This window comes from Neodiprion fabricii, chromosome 5, assembly GCF_021155785.1.
Source record: "Neodiprion fabricii isolate iyNeoFabr1 chromosome 5, iyNeoFabr1.1, whole genome shotgun sequence".
Lineage (NCBI taxonomy): Eukaryota > Metazoa > Arthropoda > Insecta > Hymenoptera > Diprionidae > Neodiprion > Neodiprion fabricii.
In genome coordinates, this window is record NC_060243.1 from 27979057 (window position 1) to 27998500 (window position 19444).

Consider the following 19444-nt stretch of genomic DNA (forward strand, 5'->3'; position numbering starts at 1 on the left):
TACACACGGTGTCTACGCCTATAAGTTTCTGCAACATATTAGGTAAGCTTCTCGGTTCGTTCGGCTCGTGCACAGGTTAAGTTATGCGTGAATCGTGTATATACGGTGTGCACGTGTGTTGGTATGCGGGGGGCAGGGGGACGTCTGTCGGCGTCTCGGCGCCCCGCTAAATCCCGAACTGCCATTAACCGGCCGGGGGGCCTCCGAGGGTCGTTGCTGCAGGTGTAAGAAGCGCTGCCGACGATCCGTACCCGCCTATAATAACCCACGGTGAGAGGTGAGGGAAAAATTTTTCGTACAAGAAAAATTCAAGGGATCGATCTTCCGGCTAGGGATTCCGAAAAACGCACCACCTGCGGCGAATTTGCGTCTTGATATTGTTATTATTATTATTTTCGTCAATATTGTTATCATTATACCTAAACGGCGTATTGTACGTCGTGCGAAAAGCAATAATCTGTATCACGACGTATTATTATAATTAATATTTGTTTATATAACGCGAGCATGTTCTATACGTCTTTCTACGCTCGTTTACCGTTCGGAAAGTACACTCGTTTCTGTGACGATAGAGTGAGTCTGCTAATGCGCATGCGCGGAGTATAGAAAAGACCACTTTTAACTCCTGGGAGTTAATGCGCATGCGCCGTCGCGAATAAATCTAACATTACGCGACTCTAACCTCAATTTCGTACTTCGTGAAAAAACGCGCAATGTACTCTTGTTATGTAAAGAATCGTGAGCGACAAGGAGGCAACGGTCTTTTCATCTCGCGTATTTATGCGCTATATTCGTCTTCGGATCACATACGACTCGTATTGCAAACTTACGTCCGTCCTGAAAAGACCGAGTTTGCCTTCTCGTTACACAATATATACGTCGAATTTTATCTTTGCGATAGTAAAAGAAATAATCTGACATTATTGTTCGTTTTATAGTGAATATTTTCACTTTTGAGAGAAATTATTTTATACCGTGTTGAACGAGGTGTAGGTATATACCATGTATTATACACCTCGGTTTGTGTTTATATCGCCATTGTATAATTAGTCGTGTTGTTATTATTATTAGGCGGACAGCAGGTGTTTAGGTAGGTCGAGTTTATCCGCTCGAGTGCTTTGCCATTTACAATTAACGAAAGGGGCTTAAAAGTTGAAACACCTGCGCGAGAATCTGTGCCACACAGGTGTCAGCTGATCGTGTATATAACGCAAGCACATACATGAATAAAGGTATGTATACTTGCGGGCATGTGTACGGGTGTTTACAGTACGATGACATCCGCTGATCCAGCTGACAAGTGATTTTGAAAACCTTAACTATACGCGTCTACATTATACACATGTTTGCACGAAAGTGTTGAGTTATCAAAAAATTACAAGGGACCTTTTTTGTAGAGCGTTTAATTCTGAGCTACAAAATTTAGAATGAAACTTTGATTATTTTCGTGTGTTAATCAAATGGAAAATAAAAAATGGCGTTCAGGAATCACCAAGTGTCAACATTAACGGTTCAAATTTTTACAGGTGTCTTGCTTCCTTTTCCTACAATTGTTAAGCGTGTGACTTTGAAAAAAAAAAAAAAACAACAGTCGATTTTTTTGGACCGGTCTGGTATACACGTTAGCCGACGGTACATTTGAGTCCATTATTTTGGCGAAATGCGCACCCGCTTTTATCTTTAACGTGTAACTGTAGGTGCGCGAGTACTCATTATCTTTTAGGTTTATACGAGGTATTCCCCTGCAGGTGGTGGTCCACTCGTAGATATCGCGGTACAAGCGATATATCTACAATAATTCGTCTGATTTCGATCTTAATTGTATTTAAGCACAGCCCACTTGAGAATGATCGTTGGATGTACGAAGATACCGTGTATTTGACACCTGCGTATAATGAAAATTATGTTATATTGTGTATATAAGACATATCGCAGATTAATTCAGGCACGTTTTTATATTACAGACAGTAAAACTGCAAGTATTTGCACAGGGACAGTTTTAATTCGTCGGGAAATGGTTTAGGTTATATCTAAACGGAAACTTAACCGTATGACTATAAATACATAAGCGCATTAAACGAGTCGCGTCGACTCTTTGCAATTTCTCACTAACGATACGCGTTTGAATAATCTTTAAAATTCATCGCCCCAAAAGTCAAAACTACTTCGCATTTAATTAATTAATGAAAGAAGGAACAAAAAATATGGGAAAAAGAACGAATGACAAGTAGGCACTCTTTATACGTATTTTTAACGACTTCCCGCCAGATTTAATCTCTCGCAGTACCGGACTGTTTCAAATTCTTAAGATATGCATAGGCACGAAACTCGAGTAACGAATTCATTTTCACATACTGCCGCGACGATAAAAAAATTAAATTTTTGTTTTCTCAACCAAATCTACATACCCTGCGGTCTCGGTCACCGATTAATTTAATCAACTTATCGAAACCTGACATCGACGATATCTGCATTCGCATAGTTTCGCATTACTTGTGCGTACATAACGTATGTGTACTATACAGGACAGTACGTAACGCAACTGATTCTATTGCATGGAAAAAACGAATAGAAACATTGCCTATAAATACAGCGACGAAATGTAAGGAAGGAAGGGAAAAAAAGAAAGATAAAATTGGAAAACCCGTGTCCGTTTTAATTATACCTACCGATTCAGCGTTGGACGAGGACACGATCAAAGAAGAAAACGGACTGCCTACATGGGCATGCCGCATATCGGTTACTGGGCAACACACGCGACATTCGAGTTGGCGATCGCGTTGGTCGCCGAGAGCTGTCTGTCTGATTACGGCTACTCGTATTGACCAGTGTTGTAACTCTGGTAGGAGATGAATTCTTTTCCCATACAGTCCAAAGCGGCGGCGGCTTCGTCTTGTAGGTAGCCAGAAGAAACCGGCGTACCGTGGACTTCGGGCTCTGACTCATTTCGAACTAGTGGCGCTTAAACGAAATTGATTTACCTAATGTATACAGGCGCGTTATAATCGATGCCCGAGGTGTCCCACCAGCTCGCTCGCAGCTGTGCACATCCGTTAAAAAGGCACGCGGGGTCAGATTTTTAATTCACATACGTCGTGAAAATATCATTCATCTTTCTCACCGCACAGTAGTATTACTTCGCGATGCAGATGCGCGTAGTTTAGTTTCGGTCGGTACGCATGCGTCGGAGTGGTTATTATACTATTGGCGTATATGAATTTACTCTGTCAACGAATCTACGTAGAATATTTAAAATTAGATGTAGCTGTATTTTTTCGGTGGAAGCCTGCGGTTCTGGTCATGTTGTTATGATGTCGTATATCTTATCCTGCGGTGACGCATATTGTGGTACGCGTAGATTTTCATGCGAAAGACAAAAATTTTCCACTCCCGTCTTTATGGATCAAATTTTAGTTAGTTGACATTAACATTGCAGGAGACTGATGATAAATATATATAGTTACAAGATACCGATGTATGTAGAATTAGATTTTGAGAGATGCAATTTCAACTTCGCAGTCTGGCAATTTATAGCGAAGGTCGAACGAATTCCCCGAAACTTATAGGAATAGCTGTGCAACAATCATGGGCACAGAATTTTCAGTAATATGTAATTACAACGTGACTGTAATTGCCTACCGTACCACGGGTTTCTTCTTAAAAAAATCTCGTAGTTGAAAAATCCGAAATGTTCAGAGAACAAAGAAAAATAAGGCAATGCATAAGAATAGAAAACAGCGTCTCTAAAATTTGTTTTTCATATAACTGACAGTATCTAAATTCAAAAATGACAATAAGTGCGTCGATAAATCCGCGCGCATTCCAAGGCACAAAATAAATGTACGCAAAATAACGCAGAGAGACGGGAGTCAAGTCACGTGTGCAGTACATAATGAAAAAGCGTGGTTATTGCATCGGATGGCATCGTATTTCGCGTCGCGGGTCTCGCAGTTTCCTTACATCCATGTAATAAGGCAGCGAGCCAATACGCACACGGTTACACGCAGATACGCGGTTAAAAGTCGTAACGCGCATACGTAGGCCTAAGTACGACCCACACGTAGCAGCGCAGGGCGCGTTACGCGTGTATACGTATACGTCACAGGCGTGCGAGGTGTTAAAGATTATGCGCAAGTACGCATAGGTACGTGCGTACTACCTGTTGCCGAGCGGCGCGGGGGGCGGTCAGACCCAGTCCAAGGCACTTGCGGGGGCCGAGGGCAAGGGGAGGGGGGACTGGCGACAGACTGGCGGGCGCACACCTGCGCTCGCCGCCTCTCGACGCCTCTCGCTCCGCGCCGCGTCCCGTCGCGCCTTGCGTTGCGCTGCGTTTTCGTTGCGTTGCGTTGCGTTGCGTCGCTCCGCGCTGCGCCGACTCGGGGCCCGGGAGCGCACCTACACAGAGCGACCTCTTATACCCTCCGTGACCTCTTCTCCCCCGCGGCGCGCCCTCCGCGTCGCCCATACGGCGACAACAACAACTACCACGAATGCAACAACAATGACTATCATCGTGACGCGGTGATGATTATGGTAATAGAGTGTGCAGCAGCAGCGACAGCAGCAGCAGCAGCAGCAGCAATGGCGGTGACGGACGTCACATTTCGTAGATTGTTACTACGTTTCGTTGTTGTTACTGTTAACGGGAACAACTCGGGACGAAGAATATGCTGCAATATTGTACAGCAACATTCGCTAATGCCCCTAACCTTACGGCTAACTTGTTTTCGGTCCGAAACAGCATTCGAGTTTCATTCTATACGAACTTTGTGACAATCATTGACTATTTATTATTTAAGATATGCGTCTACGGATCATTTTTATAAAATTTTTACGTAATCAAACTCAGTACTGTGCAGCGGAATCCATAAATGTATTAATCTTCCGGCTAACTTGTCTTTGGTACGAAACAAAATGCGACTATCGATTCTATGCGAATTATATCCCAAGTGCATCCCAGTTTCTAACGTCAGCTGCATAGCCAGTCATTGCCACATAATTCGTATAGAATCGAACTCGCTTTTTGTTTCGGACTGAAAACAAGTTAGCCGGATAGTTAACGCATTTGTGCATTTTAGTGTACTATTATAATGTACTTATATATACCATGAGTTTTTCTGACAGCGAAAGGATCCGTGCGCCTGATTCAGACAACCGAAGTAACAACTCATGTTCATGTTGGACATCGTATGCCGTCACGGTCATACCAAAGGTCAAATATTATTTGTTTCGACTACCTTGGATATGCGGTACTTGTTTTGACATCATTTCGGATGGCCGTGGCGGGATTCGATGCTGAACCTGAACATCATCCGTAACTCGGGTTGCCTGGATCAGGCGACACGGATCGTTTCGCTGTTAAAAAAGCTCATGGTATAGTTTGGTCTCAAAGAGAAATGAGTAATGAAAAAGGCGAAGACTAGGCTCGCCGAACGACTTTAAGGGCCCATTTGTTACCCCTTATCTTCTCTCGCGTCTCTCGTTTATAGGTATACGTTCGGCATCCACTCCGCGGTTGACAACGCGTTTCAAATCCTCTACATTCGCCGGAGAATGTATGGTTAACTACACACAACCCTAACCCAACCTAACTCGTTCCGATGCGGTGATATCAGATTTCGATGTTCCCGCAGACTACGTGTAGTATTGCGGTCCCTTTTAATTAGGATTCCTGGCTTGTTACCGATCTTGGACGAGTTGAAGCAGAAGAAGAAGTTGGAAGAGGAAAAAAAACAACGATTTCAATTCTCCGTCGAATATAGGTACGTTCCAATCAATTCGAAACATCATCTGCCCATCCACGTGTTCTCAATTTCGAATCATCAATATCATATTACAACTATGCTAATTGTAGTACGATGAATTGAATTCGCCGAATCCAATTTTCTTTCAAGAAAAAGAAGAATCTTCGAAAATAATTCCAAACCACAAAGCAGCTGCTCCTAAGTACAGTATTTATTTCTGATTAACAATAAGATAAGCGCGTTCTTGCTGTCGGGACTGTTTCCCGCCTATAAATCGACAATACATTTATCTATCGATGTTATGCAGCCGACAATCAGGCGTAACCCTAGCTACACGTAGTCGCATCATCTATATCTACGAAACTATTTTAATAGATAGGTATTGCGTTATGTACAAACATAGCGACATTTCGCCGGACGGGTGATAACGCCGTCACCTTGGCCTACCTAACTTCGTTACGGCCTTTGGGCCAGTCCGCCAGTCGTAGAGCGCGGAATATACCGGGCAATCACGACGATAGGTACATACGTACACATACATGCGCGATATAACTCACGGACGCAGCGGGCATGTGTACGTATATTTATAATACAAATCACACCCACGCCGTACCGTGTACTGGAGGATATAATAAATCTTGTCTAGTTTAGCATTCCCTCGTGCCGTCCGGGCTAACTCGACTCTTCTTCTTCATCTTCTACTTCTTCTTCTTACTCTTTTTATTATTTTCCTCCTTCTCGTCTCTGTATAACATCTTACGCATGGGTATATAGCTGCGTATAAGCTGTGTGAGAGATTATGCATGGGACTTATGACCTGTGTGTATACGTATACGTACATACGTGTACGAATATATTACATGCCTTATGTGTACCCATATAAGTACGTATATACCTACATGCGTTGTATGCATACTGCATATACTCATACCTATATCCATACGTATTGGTTGGTCGAGAGGGTTTTATACTAATGCTCATATATATTTGACTTGTCAAGAGAGGAGCGGCCCGACACTCCACGTGCTTTTACATTCGTGAAGGCTTCGTCGGGTCGCCTTCAAATGGACCAAGAGCTCTCAGAAAATATCCATGATACGCTCAAACGAAATTCGTGTTACGATATACTAGAGATATTTTTCGGGAATAAAATCCTCGGAATGCGAAACGAATTAGGTTCTAATTTGATACGGTTCGCGTTTTAGTATATCGTCGAAGAAAATCTTCCGCTATGCCGAAGGCGAACCTTGTAACTTACTATACCTGTTACGTAATTATTGACCGTGTGGAGATCGATCGATCGATCGATCGCGCAGGTGTCCGCGAGATCGGCATGTTTCAACGATTAGAATCGCTGTGTAATAAACGCGCGATAAGTAAGCGAATCTTGAACGTTCGTGCACATCTTGTATGTATCGGTATAAATAGTATGTAAATTTTGTATAAATATATGTATCCTCATTATCCTGCCCAAGTGCCTTGGTGCCATTATACATTTTGCCGTTTGCTAGCTGTCGTCCTCTACTTTCAAAAAGTATAATCTTACGATTAATCGCAGTCCAATGTTATTTATGCCACTCGAATACATTATAGTTATTTCCGATGTACATAATTCCTGATTTTTAATTCAAAATTAGTAAACGGTTCGGCTCGAATCGAAAAATAAAAGCGGAAAAAATTATCGTCAATAAAAAGCAGAAACCATCCGTTTGAAAAGAAATTATTTTTATAGAAAATGGATACCCGCAACGAGCAGCTGGCCAAAATTGGTTTACCACGATCGTTACTTAACAGGCGAACTTTTCCTACCAAGTTGGCTGTATTTTTAATCGAGGAAGTATAGAGTGATATAATTTTTCCATCACAATTATATTCGCGTTTATAGTTTTATACCGAGATTTCATAACACCCGAGGAGATATGCAAGCCTATAATGTGTAGTATTTAATAGTTCGTGCAGCATTCGCAAATTAGCGCTTAACGATGCGAGCGTAGATTACGTATGCAAACCAGCTGTACTGCACGATACGCGTGTATGTGTGCTAACCAACTTCCGGTCACACAGTTGATTCGGTTCCCGAGGAGTTTATTCGAGGTATATACGTGCGAGACTCAGAAGTGACGACTCGTTATACTGTAAAGCGCTGATTTGCGAGAATCAAATTCGAGCATTGCGGTCGTGACAATTACCTGACAAAAACGAGGAGTTATAGTTTTTTGTGGAACTCGCCTCTCAACGCCAGCAGATATGAAACCGAAGCTGCATTTCGCAATGTTACACGGTCAAAATGTAGTTTCGTTTGCCTGTAATCTGTTGAATTTCGAAAAACAAACTCCGATACATTAACAACAATGCCGAACATCCAACGCGACTTCCACGCTCATATGGTAGCGTTTGACAATTTATATATTTTCTTCGAGTCAGCGCATCCTAGAAAATTTTTACTCGCACGATCTTCGAGGTATTCAAGATTGCGTAAAACGTGGTTTTTCACCTATTCGAAAAATGCTTACCAAGGATAAACGACCAGCTTCCTCGACTGGGTTACAGTCAAACGTCGAATAATATCTATCAAATACCTGAAATAGATTAAATTTATTCAATTTAACCGAACTCGATGTGCTTGTCTATCGGAAAAATAAAATTATTAAAAATTTTGATGGCTAATTTTTCAGAATTGGATTTCTTACGAGTTAATTAAATGGCGCATACATATTCCAGATGCGGTACCGCTTAAAAGAATCGCACGCGATTTCCTTGCACGAGGTTCAATGTTACGTTAAAAACTACGATATCACCAAGTGGGAGATTGAAAAAATTTCTTTTTTTTTTTACGCAGTCTAACGGATATATTATCAGTTTTTCACAGCAGCCATTTTTTTACCGTGGCAATTCAAATTGCATTCAGCAAACATCGCGTTGCGGGTTAGCTTGCAGAAAAATGAAGCGTGGATAAGCAATCGCGTAAACACTACAGTGAACCGTATCTTCCTTTTTTTTTTTTTACTCGATAAATTTATTTATTTATTTTTTGTCGGATTACTCGTCATTGATTATACCGTTCACTTCTCGCCGATACAGTTCTTATCTGACCCTGTTGTGGCCGGTGCGTGAGTACCCAAGATACGATTGACACCTGTTTCTAATTGTTCAGGAACCCGAGTGCAATACACCCGATATTATTGTGTAGTTCAGCTGGTACATGTGGTTTGGTTGAATCGGTCCGATAATCTTATCTGCGGTGTATATATTTTTTTTCTTACTTTTCTTAATCCTTACTTTTTTGCGAACGCCACAATCTCGTGGACCTTCAATTTTCTATGAAACTCGTTATATTTTCATCTCTAACAATCGAGTTACATCTGAAATTTTAATTTCGAACGAGGCTGAAACATATCGAATTTTTAAGTCACCCGTGCGCCCCTGATAGAGAAAAAAGAGAAAAATTTTAACCGCATCACTTTCACGTATATATTTGTGTTTCCTGTGAGATAATTAGTTCGGCTGTACCAGGGTGCTCCGAATAAGTTTGATACGATCATGGCATGGGTTCGGACGTTCTCATCAATCACGATTTACGTTCTGATTTCAGCTCTCATAATCAGCTGTTGAAGCATAAATGCATCCACGTGTAATAAGATCCATGATGTTTTCTTCATCGCGAAGCGGTGAAACTCTTAGAAATAATCACAACAACGATTATGCAATATTTTTTTCCCGTATTCGATGACTGTGATATTTCGATATGTTCGTCATACACTCGGATCACTCACTACCCACAACTGATGGGTTCAACTGATCAAAATACCCATGAAAAGGTACACGTACAGATAGGTATTCCTTTCATATTTTCTTCTCCGGCGTTTATAACGCGGCATATGCGGTATACCACACCAGCATCAGCTATTTATTTTCTACATACCGGATGTGGTTGTTTGAAGAAATCCGTCTCTCTATTCACACCAAGGTGACCGGCATGTGCATACTTGTACTGTACATACCTACGTACTCACACACACACACACACACACGCTTGGTCACACGCGCCTATATACCAACAGAGATAGTATCAAATTATAAATGTGACGGTGCATGTACCTATTTACAACGTTTGCGGTTACTCGCGAGGCTCTGATTCTGAACAACCGTGCGGAATTCTGGATCTACTAATCTCACTCAAGCCTCGTTCCTTCGTTTCTTCTTTTATTTTCTTTACAACGGTAGCAACGAGGTCGATTATGTTACTGCAGTGATATACGTATACCACGTTATACCATTGACTCCGGTATAACACGGATGTGCTCATTGTTATGTTCCGTTCCCCCCCGCCCGCCACGTCATATCTCCTCCATCAGGTTTAACCGTCTGCATTAGCTTTTATTACTATCATTATACCCTCTGGTTTTACTTTGCCTGGATAGGATTATAAAATTGTTGTTATACAGCGACCATTACTGGGAAAGTTATGTGTTTTGTATATCTAGTACGTATTGTATTGTTCGTTCAGCTCGTATTTACCGTTTCACAAACGATTATTATGGTGAGATGTTGAAATTATATGGTTATCCTGAAAATCTACGGATGATTTTTTTTTTTTCGTTACGAAGATAAAGAAAGTATATGCGTATACATGTACGGTCTTTGTGGCCTCGGTTTCGGTGCTTTAATACAGCTTCATTTAAAAACTAAAAATAATTCCGCGCGTGCAGGTGGCTATGCGAAACGCTCTGGCAGTTGTAGTTCAAGGCTGAAGCCTGCGATTGTTCCTTATTTAAAAAAAAAGTTACTCGTACTTGACCCTAATATAATTCTGTTGAAAATATATAGGGTGTTGGCGAATTAATAGAAGTTGCGATTTGCTAATGAACTGCTTGTTAGGCTGACTGTGAAAAATATGTAAGTTATTGCCTGTGCCCCCCTACCCCCTTCGCCGCGAAAAAAATGTATTTTAATTCGTCTTTAAAGTTTATAGACAAATAATAGAGGTACGTAAGTTTCGTTATAATTTTTTTTCATCCACTTTGTTAATTTTCGAAAATTGCAAAGTTGAAGATATTTGATTCTTGAATTCAGGCACGATTATGTCATGATATTATATTCCGAATCGGGATTACTATATTTCGATAAAATTAGAAGAGAACATTTTTATATCGATAAAATCTGGAAACGATTCTTGAGAGTACAAAGCAAAAAAAAAAGTGGAACATTCTCATTGATAGCAGAACTTTGTTACGCGGAATGCACTTATCGACATGTTTACTGAGAATAAAGTTGTAACAAGTGGGATACGTGTATTGTTACGAATAACTGGTCACTTGGTGCCATCTATAGCCATTCTAGATTAGTGCGCTTTCTGCAGTGTCGGCATGAGATAGGCCTCAAATAAAACCACCTGTTGATGAATGAACGATGAAGCAGACTAAGTAAAGCCGAAAAGTGAAAACGCCTTTTCGGTTTACTGGAAAAGTTATAAAAAACTTGAGAAATTTCAGATGATATCTATAAATTAGATACGGTATTGACGTAGTTGTAAAATCTCTTGATGTGATATCAATAAAGCATAATGGTGTTTTCTTCATTCGTGTATTTCAATCTATAAATTCTTTACAACCGAATGCGAAGAAAATACTCAACCAATAGTGTTACAGTATTGTTTTTATTTACATTCAGGATGGCTTATGGAAAGAATGTAAATAATTTTTCAGTCGGTCGAGCCGGGTGGTCTGTTACCGACCAAACGCTCTGCTACGAAGCGTCGAATGTTTAACCGTACGACTAACTATCGGCTCCAAGTTAGTATAACAAAAAAATCACAGAGCGAGCTGTGAACTGTGGACTTTTCGGGTACGACGGCAGGTCTAGAAAAGGTGTTCGTGATCCGTGCAGACGACAGATCGTGGACGACACTTGACGTCTGGCGAGAAGGTAGTGTGAGGTAGCGATTCAGTGATACATCTCTCGCGGAAGTATAAATTCCGTGTATTTATTTAAAACCTTTGCAATAAAAACGGGCAATCGACGATCATAATTTTTCGGTGTGAAGTATTGTTTTTCCACTGAATACAATAGTAACAAAGATAAAATTTTATCAGATGGAAAACCGAATTGTCTCGAAGAATTAAGAGCGAAGGGTTGTACCAGATATCGTTCAGGTATACAGATATACAGTACGTACATAAGTTAAAGGAAATTCTTGTTTCTTCGAAACGAGACTACTGACTGTGACGCATTCCTACATATCGAAGGGTTATGAGGACGCGTAATTTCCAAATCGTCGAGGACTCGTTCTACCGTTTAAGTTACCCGTTTTATTTGACAGCTGACACAACACGATGGCCGATGAAAAGTGCAAGGTATGTACGTTCAGATCTCTAAAAAAAAACCTTTAAAAACTACAAAGACATTTCTCTCACGACCGTATTCCCTAACAATAAAAACCCAATTCAGAGATTCCGACGCCCCCTTATCTGCCAACGAGATCACTTCCTCCACGTACATCATACACGACGACGCTCTTTACCGACAACCGACGCTGCAGCGGGATGACGTGACGCCTTTTTATCATGAGCCTGAAGTTAGTAACGTTATCGCAATGCTTAACGTTTCGAACAATCGTTATTTCGCGATTGCGGAAATGTCTGAAATTCAATAAATCATAATAAGGCAAATTGTAGTCATATTTTGAAAACTTAACTACTTAAAAGTCACTGCAAACTTGTAAAATACTGACGTCCCTCCCCGCAAATGTTTCATTGCGTTACTAACGTTACTAACTTCAGCCTCATTTTATGTCCCTCATATACACTGTGTCTACAATCTATAACGACATTTGTATCTGTTTTTTTTTATCTTCTCCAACGTTTTAATGTTGATTGTAGTCCGTGGATGGAACACGCGCCTTGATTACCCCAGCGGCAAACATATTGCATACATGTACTTCCCCTCGATGCGGGAAATCGTAGTACGGAATATGGGAAATTCAAAACACGCACGAAATCCTCGGGTTTTCCGCTACGTAGATAGTCGTTGAAAGATGTTCAGTTTCAAATTTGTACATTAGAGGATGATTATAACTTCTCCAGAACCGACAGAACTCCTTGAACTATTCGTTTAATAGCCTTTCATTTTTCTTCGTCGATTGGAAGACTTTTTATACAGATAAACTTACTTTTTATATAGATAAATTTACTTTTTGTAAAGACTCCTGTGTAGAGTGAAAATTTTTGATCACGGAATAAAAGTTGCAGATAAGACGAAGACGTCCGAAGCTGTTACATTCTTCCATTACAGTACGATACGATTTATCCTTGCAGTTATTTTTATCCCAGACTATGGCTATTCATGTGACAATTCAGTCTTTAGAATCGAGATTAAAATTTGTATATAAAAATCTTCTTTTAATTCCAATACAGTTTGAAACTTCTTTCAGTTTTTGTTGACGATTGAAAGTCCGGGAGTATAAAATTTATTTCTACTCTGAACCGGCTATCATCAAGGTCGTTGGAATACTCTAAATTGGCTATAATCCACGAGATTGTCTTAAAGAGTTATATCCTTCGAAATTAAACTATTCACTCATGTGAAAAGATCATTAAACAAATAACGACCTTGTCTGCATCAGTGATTCGAATTCGTGATTACACGAAGTCTTCAAGTAACATTGTCGTGTGATGTCATGCAGTCACTCAAAAAGAATTCTTATGTAACTTAAGCTGGATGTCTATTATTTGTGTGTATTGTGATTTTTTGTTTTTGTTTTGTTTCAGGAATGCGGATGCATTTGCGCCCAGTGCCGCGGCAACGTCGAAAATCATGCCGACATGCACTTGCACGTTGAAATAGAACATCTACGGCAGAGGCTGCTCGAAAGAGATAGCCACATAGTCACTATGGAGACTCAATTTCTTAACGAGGCTGATAGGTTTCCTAACGGCGAATTGGCTTCAATGAGAGAGGAAATGCTCACGTGGCAAGATAAATATGCAAGGCTATACGAGGCCCATAAAAGAGTACAGAAGGTGAATCAAAATTTGGAGGATAAGCTGCTGAGGATAGTGGATAAATGCGAAACGGAGAAAAGCGCCTTCACCAAGGACATTGCAACCCTTTCCCACCGATTGGCTGATGCCAATTATACGATACACCGATTAACACAGGACAATGTTAGAATACAGTATAAAAATCGATTACGATTTCGCGTGAGATTTGGTCTTTCGACGTCCGCTTTCTCTAATAACGTAATTGTTCATTTCAGGAGAAGTACAGAAACGACGTGAACCTTGCCATCCAATTGCTGCAGTGTAAGCCTTCGAATTTCGTCAGCCAGAGATACGATTCGGTACAACGTCTGCTAATGCTACCTCAATTTGTTCAATGCGTAGATTCCAATATTTGAAACAACTTTAGTGGTTGGCAGAAGCGACGACGATAATAGTATATATAATTTCGATTTCAGCTCCCCTCCGAAGTCCAGGCGAAAGTGAGAACGTACGTTTCTCAAAAGAGGGTACCAAATGAGGCCGTAGCTCCGCCGGATGTCAAGAGTATAACGGTGCCAATATCGACCTTTCCGCCAACGGCGATGGTCTACAACGTTACGAAGACCAACAACGTCGAGAAGGACAGCGATGACGAGAGCGACGACTCTAAGCCACCGGTCGACATAGTGTCGGCTGCGATAATGGCTAAGGTATTGGAGGAACGGGAGCGCGAGAGAGTGTTCGCGAAACATTGTGACACTTGCACGTGTCACAGGAGTATACTGACGAACGACGTGGAAACCCAGACATTGAACATCCATCGAAACGAGTCGGACAATTTCACGAGTCAAAATTTCATCCCGGAAAATATGTCCCATTACAATAACGGCGCGGAGTTGAAAGGCCAAAATGAAATGTCGAACCAAAGCGAAGATAGCAGGTCTAATTTAAGTGTAAATAATACCGCGAAGCGTGCCGCTCTGCAGTTGCAGTACGTGAATGAGAGGGGCAGCCTCAATCATACCTCGATGAGGAAAGATGCCGCTCAGTCGGTCAAGTCGGGTGACAACGGTCCGCAGTCGAAGAAGAAAAACGAGGCTCAGAAGGACAGTGGCACGAAGAAGATAGCCTCTCAGTACAGTCCGATGAAACGGGCGACGTTCAACCAGAACCCGGCAGAAAGATCGTCGAGGCAATCAGCGAATTACAGAGTTTCGAAGAAAACTGAGTCTCACGGTAGTTACAGACTGTCATCTAAGTCCGGCAGAGAGTGGACAAAGTACGAGCAGCTGCCCAGCGAGATCGATCTCATCGACCTAAAGCAGAACTCTCTACCGCAGCGGCAGATAGACGTGATAAACGACAGAATATGGAAGAACGATGGCAGGTTGAGATCGAATGGGGGGCTCAAGTCCAGCTCCGCAAATTCCAGTGTTGACGCCGGTCCGGATCCGGGGAGGACCGAAGCCAGCGATCACACGATAGACGTGATAAACGACAGGACATGGAAGAGTAACGTGAACGGAGGAGCGAGGACTGACGGCGGAATCGCGAAGCCGCGAATGACGCTGATCGAGGTGAAACCCTTGACGATGGATTCGACGTCCCTTCACATGCAGCACCACCAGCAACAGACGGACACCAGACTCCAGCAGTCGGAAGACACGGCAAGCCCGAGTTTCAGCAGCGACAGTTTAGTCATATCTAGTTCCGATCCGCCGAGCACCTCGAGCGAGCTTGGCAGCAACAGGATAATGCTGAGCAAGTTGTCGGTGAACAGTATGAATAACAATAATATAAACAACAGTAACAGTTTGATGTCCAATTGGCAGGACAGAACTACGGGTCCTCGTGGTTGTTCGATGAGGATAACACCCGGTTCGAAAAACATCCTACTGGACAACGCGGGACACTATCAGACGATACTTTACACCAGCGGGACCAACGGGGGAAACGGAATCGGGAGACCGAACACAGCGCTTGTTCACAGCACCGCGAAATCGTCGAGGTCTGGCGGCTCGACGTCGACCAGCAGCGACGAAAATTCGCCGGTATTGCCGAGCGATAATTCGCAACTCCAGAGGGTCGCAGAGTGGATAAAAGCCTCGGGACCGATCGAGCGAGAGGTTGGCGTTAAGCCGGTGGATGCGGACCGGAAGTCGAACGACGAGATGTCCGTCAAGACGCTTAACACGGCCTTGACAAAGATAAAGGACGGAAAATCAGAGCTGATGGACATTGGAAGCGACAATAATACACCAAATGGAACACACAGACGTTTCATGGACCTGGGCGGGAAGAAAACTGAAGCTGGTGATGGGCAGAATTGCAACGCCATTCGCGGACGAACGAGAGACTCTCATCACTCGAGGTCCAGCCATCCTCACAGTCTTCAGATAGTGAAGGACGGTCACGCGGATCTGATTAGCTTCGAATCTCCAACCGACGACGGTGATGATTATCATCAATTCTCGTCGAGTAGCGAGTGTCTTGCGGTTGGTGACGGTGTTGCCATAACTTCCCTACCGAAACCCACGGATGTCAAAGTTACCAGAGAAATGGAAGAGACTTACCTCAAACTTGCCGCTAGCCTTGATCCGACTAATTTGGGACTTTCGGACTCTCAGCGCGCCGATATTACTATTGAAAAATATAGGAAAGAGTACAAACGCACTCACGGACAAAAATTACCGGAAAAAAACTCCGGGTCGACTTCATAATATTACGCTTTTATCTACTTTTTAGCGATCAATGCGAATAATTCTTATCATTCTACGATTCAACGGGAAATAGAGTTTCAATTGTTATTTTAAACTGCTGACCCGCAAAAGTCCGTGCCATTACTTCACTTTTTACTGGTGGTCGAGTTGGAAAAAAATTGATTGGTTATACGGCGTACAGTAGTCTAGTCAAAGAAGCGTTGAAGTGACTAACCGACGGAATGACCGTTCAGATAGTGCAAGTAAAAAAAATCGATATGAATTCGATTAGACCACTTCTGCTTATGTTGGGATAGCTTTCAAATAAAGGGAAAAACCGCGAATCTTGACCACTACATCTCTCATAAGGTATTGTGATGTCTGTTTTTTTTTTTTAAATTTCATATTCATTAACTGTTGTTTCTATAAAATTCAACTTGATCAATTTCCGGCATACCTACGAACCTCGACTGCATATTTTTTTCTGACGTATTTTTGGCTAAAGACTGTAAACGTGCAAAACATTGATTGTTTGGCCGAATGGAATTCTTGCCGTGACTGAAGTAGTTAGAAAAATGGTAAGTAAAAAAAAGGAAATATACTAAAATTAAGCTATCAGTTGCAGCTGTATATACACACCATCCGTAGTTAAGTGAATCATAACGGGAAATAGCGAGATACGAGTTTAGTTAGACGTTATAAAGATAGTAGCTAACAGCATAGAAATCTATGCTCTCAGTACCAATGGCCATTTGTTAAGCGCGATTTCAGTTGGCTCACTTTCAAAACGCCTCGAAAATCTGGTTTTTTCTTGATATGGAAGTTGTAGGTTACTATAAAAGAGATTCTCAACAGCTCCTTTTCTTTCTGTAATAAATCATCGCATAATCATATTTACATACACCGTATTCACTGTTCAGCAATCTGTATATGGTAATTGTACAAATCATTTAATTAGTTTTATGTTACTCCAGTGTTCATTTAAAAAAGTATATTTTCATCAACTTTTAGTTTATTTCTAGTTTTAATTTTTTTTTTTATTCAAGTAGTCATTCACGTAGCCCTGGCTGGGAAATGTCGTACTGAGACCAGTTATAAGTCGGAAATATGTTACGTGGGATGCATTTAAAAATGTACGAAAGTCATCCTGGGATCCGAAAACAGTACACATTTATTTTACGTATCTTGCAAGTCCTATTTATAAGCGAAAAATGTCGACCAAAAGTCACCGGAAAAGTTCATCAGCTGCAATAAAGACTTGCGTTATATAGTTTTCATTATTTTTTGGGTATCCTTACGTTTACCGATCACTTCCAGGATTTAAGTGTTTATTTTTTTCAAACTGGGATGTTTGAAAACTCGAGTTCAATTTCTTTTTCTTGGACTAGTTAGACTTGAAACTTTTTCAAAGCAGCTTTGACAAACGTGATAATTGATAATTGTACTATTTGATGCTTGTTAAATATGCCTGTTCATCAGCACGTTGAACGATACTCGCGTCGTTTGATAATAAATTGATTATTCGCATGATATTGCGAAACACCCATAAGTATGGCGCAAAACGTGAAGTTTAAATGTACATATGATAATTATGAAACTACGTAAAGACAATACTGAATACTGAACTAATTGAGATATGCCCCTATTACTATTATTATTAATATTATTAAACGAAGAAAATAAATGTCTGTATATCAATCCAGATCAGCGTATGAAACATAAGTAACTATTATATCTATACCGTACATCAGAATTATTTAGCAGCTGAAATGCAAAGAAGAAGTAACAAATGAGCAAGGAAAAAATGGTACAGAAAGAGAAAGAATAAATGTGAGAAACGTAATATCATTCCTAAGCAATCCCATGAAATGTTTATGTCGTATACATGTGTCATTATGGTGCTACTGTATTAATAATTGATATACGATTTGATTTTTACTGATCTGCAGTACTCTAATTACTAATATACGTACATGTATATGAATCTATGACAATTATATCGAGACTGGTCGATAATACCGATTGCTGCGACGAAATATAACAGGCGATGAGAGAGTAAGATTTATTGTTATTCGTTAAGATTTATGCCACGACGCATTAACAGCAGCATTACAAAATCAGTTAGGTTTCTCTGACTGTGAAATTTGGGTTCGGAATGCGGCGAGTGCGGGTGCCGAAGTATATCTCAATTCGCCGTTGTAAAATTAGTACCTAATAAATAATGTAATCGATAAATCAATACTAGCCAGTATTAGTCTACGAATTACTACGCGAGAGCGCAACCAAAACTTGTATGCATTGCATATTATATATATATATATATATATTATATTATTCTGTATAAAAAAGTTGATTATACCAAATTATCACAGGTTTATGATATGCCTATATATAATTTTCCACACGCTGCAGGCTTATACGGTTCATATAAATAATATAGAAATCACGCAATTGTTTATTCAATGATTAAAAAGTCATCGTCGATTGGCTTCAATTAATTTTTACGTAACTGCTGACTTTTGGTCAGCGCGAATCTTTGAGAAAATCGACCATTGCGAAAAGTTGAACATGGTCCGACGGCGTCTATGAAACACGATAGAAACAATTTTGCAAATTCTTTGGTCCGGTGAAATTGATTGATAATTTGAAAATACATTTCGTCATACATAAAGACAAAGTTTCGATAAAAATCTTCGTCACAAGTTATCGGTACGATAGTTATGTTTTTACTCTGGTACACATTGACTGGGTGTAACAGGTACTCGAAATTAGCGAATTGCGTTTTGAAAATTGTTAGATTTGTCTGTAATACTGTAAATGTAGCGAGGATAAGAAGGAGAAGGAGAAAAAATGAAACTGAATTTTCAGCGGTATATATTTTATTACTCCGTACTGCATGCGCTTATAACTGATTCGCCTATTGCTATCCTACATACGTATATGGATCACTGCAGGCTAACGAGGTTATAATAACTAGACAAATAATTGAGTGAATAAATTATACACACAGTATCGGAAGTGA

The 19444-nt window shown here is 40.8% G+C and overlaps 1 protein-coding gene and 1 long non-coding RNA gene across 4 annotated transcripts; one reads left to right on the forward strand and one right to left on the reverse strand.

Annotated features, from left to right (window-relative positions):
• Positions 1 to 121: 121 nt before the first annotated feature.
• LOC124182447 lies at positions 122 to 2936 on the reverse strand. Its single transcript, XR_006870763.1, has 2 exons — positions 2670 to 2936; positions 122 to 255 (listed from the first exon to the last, which is right to left on the reverse strand). It is a non-coding gene; the product is annotated as an uncharacterized LOC124182447 (long non-coding RNA).
• An 8664-nt stretch (positions 2937 to 11600) lies between these two features.
• On the forward strand, positions 11601 to 19442 carry LOC124182415. Of its 3 annotated transcripts, none has more exons than XM_046569683.1 (5): positions 11601 to 11679; positions 11837 to 12097; positions 13511 to 13906; positions 13999 to 14082; positions 14200 to 19442. In XM_046569683.1, the coding sequence occupies exons 2-5, from the start codon at positions 12077 to 12079 to the stop codon at positions 16441 to 16443; spliced, it is 2745 nt and encodes a 914-aa protein (XP_046425639.1). In that variant the 5' UTR covers positions 11601 to 11679; positions 11837 to 12076; the 3' UTR covers positions 16444 to 19442. The 3 variants fall into 3 exon arrangements, with proteins under 3 accessions (XP_046425639.1, XP_046425640.1, XP_046425638.1); XM_046569684.1 differs by having other exon boundaries at positions 11633 to 11669; XM_046569682.1 differs by having other exon boundaries at positions 11638 to 12097.
• The last annotated feature ends 2 nt before the right edge of the window (positions 19443 to 19444 follow it).

Excerpts from the sequence above, each read along its gene's own strand:
- LOC124182415 (XM_046569683.1), top strand. The coding sequence starts at position 12,077 with ATGGCCGATGAAAAGTGCAAG. Across the intron at positions 13,907-13,998 it reads ACCGATTAACACAGGACAAT|GAGAAGTACAGAAACGACGT; the intron begins GTTAGAATACAG and ends TGTTCATTTCAG. Across the intron at positions 14,083-14,199 it reads TCAGCCAGAGATACGATTCG|CTCCCCTCCGAAGTCCAGGC; the intron begins GTACAACGTCTG and ends TTTCGATTTCAG.